Here is a 1327-nt window from a genome sequence, read left to right on the forward strand (position 1 = left end):
GAGTCTACTCGCTGGGACAGAGTCATGTCAGCTCGGGCTTTGAGACCGGCTGAGTCTAATCGCTGGGACAGAGTCATGTCAGCTCGGGCTTTGAGACCGGCTGAGTCTACTTGCTGGGACAGGGTCATGTCAGCTCGGCCTTTGAGACCGGCTGAGTCTACTCGCTGGGACAGAGTCATGTCAGCTCGGTCTTACTACAAATAGACTACGATTTAGCAAGAAAATAATCAATATTAAAAATAGCGGTTAGCTTAAGCTTTGGTAAGTCCCCCGACCCAACGTCATTGGGGGTGCATTAGGAAAACCCTAAAGTACTGCCCGAACCTTGCTCACCCTTCTGCCATCTCACCTGTTGTCCTGTTTTGGGGGGAAGCAGCTCTGCATCCGACACCTCCTCCCAGACCTGGTACAGGGGCTCAATCAGGGGACCGGACCTGCACGCACGCACGCACATACACACACACACACAGACAGACACAGACACACATCTTTGAGATCGGGTTTGTTGAGCTGTGCTCCCATCTTGAGATAACTGTTATGATTTGATACTATAAAGAAAATTTAATTGGATTGATTTCCCACAAGACACACGTCTTCTAAGAACTAGTCTGTCATTGGTGGAGCCTGCACAGTTAGTGGTTAGTGACACCACGAGGTTTATCAGAATCATTTGTCAGGGGCCAATCAGATCGCATGGCATCGCAGCAGGGGCCAATCAGATCGCATGGCATCGCTAGCTGCTGCGTGGATCTTTAACCCTCGTGTTGTCTTCCTATTAACCATCAACTTGTCCTTCCAGCTCAAAATTGACAATTTTGCGATGTTTTTGTCGCTTTTTCTGATTTATTTCTCACTTTTTCCAGCTTTTGGCGCTTTAAAAAAAAACCTGAGCTGGTTTAATAACAGGTTTTACACTTATCCTTGGAATTCATGGTCAACAAACCTCATTTATATTAAATTATACATAAGTTTTTAGTTAAAAAGGCAGAAATGATGCATTATTTGGACTGATAGTTAAGATCAGAGGATGCTGAGTTGAGATGTTGAGGGGTAGATGTCAGAGTTAAGTCCGGATCCTGGTTTGAAACCATTAAAAAAAATGAATTCAAATGCCATAAGATTAAATAAAACACCCACAAAATTCAATGACAGTAATCATTAATTTTACCTGAAGAATGTTGTATGGAATCATCCATGTTATTTTTAAACAATATGGTTAAAGGAAATCCAGATTTCTGATATAAACGGGTCCGTCTGACCCGAGGACAACACAAGGGTTAAAGTATCGTTTCCGTGGTAATGCGTGGTGATGAAGGGGTGGGGGGGG

At 44.0% G+C, this 1327-nt stretch overlaps 1 protein-coding gene across 1 annotated transcript in view; it reads right to left on the reverse strand.

Moving 5' to 3' along the window:
• Nucleotides 1–1327, reverse strand: part of rrn3 (RRN3 homolog, RNA polymerase I transcription factor) — a 28398-nt gene that overhangs the window by 1924 nt on the left and 25147 nt on the right. Inside the window, exon 16 of the mRNA XM_032536437.1 lies at nt 350–438. Within this exon, the coding sequence (XP_032392328.1) occupies nt 350–438 (89 nt within the window). The remainder of the gene's footprint in view (nt 1–349; nt 439–1327) is intronic.

The sequence above is a fragment of the Etheostoma spectabile genome, chromosome 15, assembly GCF_008692095.1.
Source record: "Etheostoma spectabile isolate EspeVRDwgs_2016 chromosome 15, UIUC_Espe_1.0, whole genome shotgun sequence".
In the NCBI taxonomy this organism is placed as follows: Eukaryota; Metazoa; Chordata; class Actinopteri; order Perciformes; family Percidae; genus Etheostoma; species Etheostoma spectabile.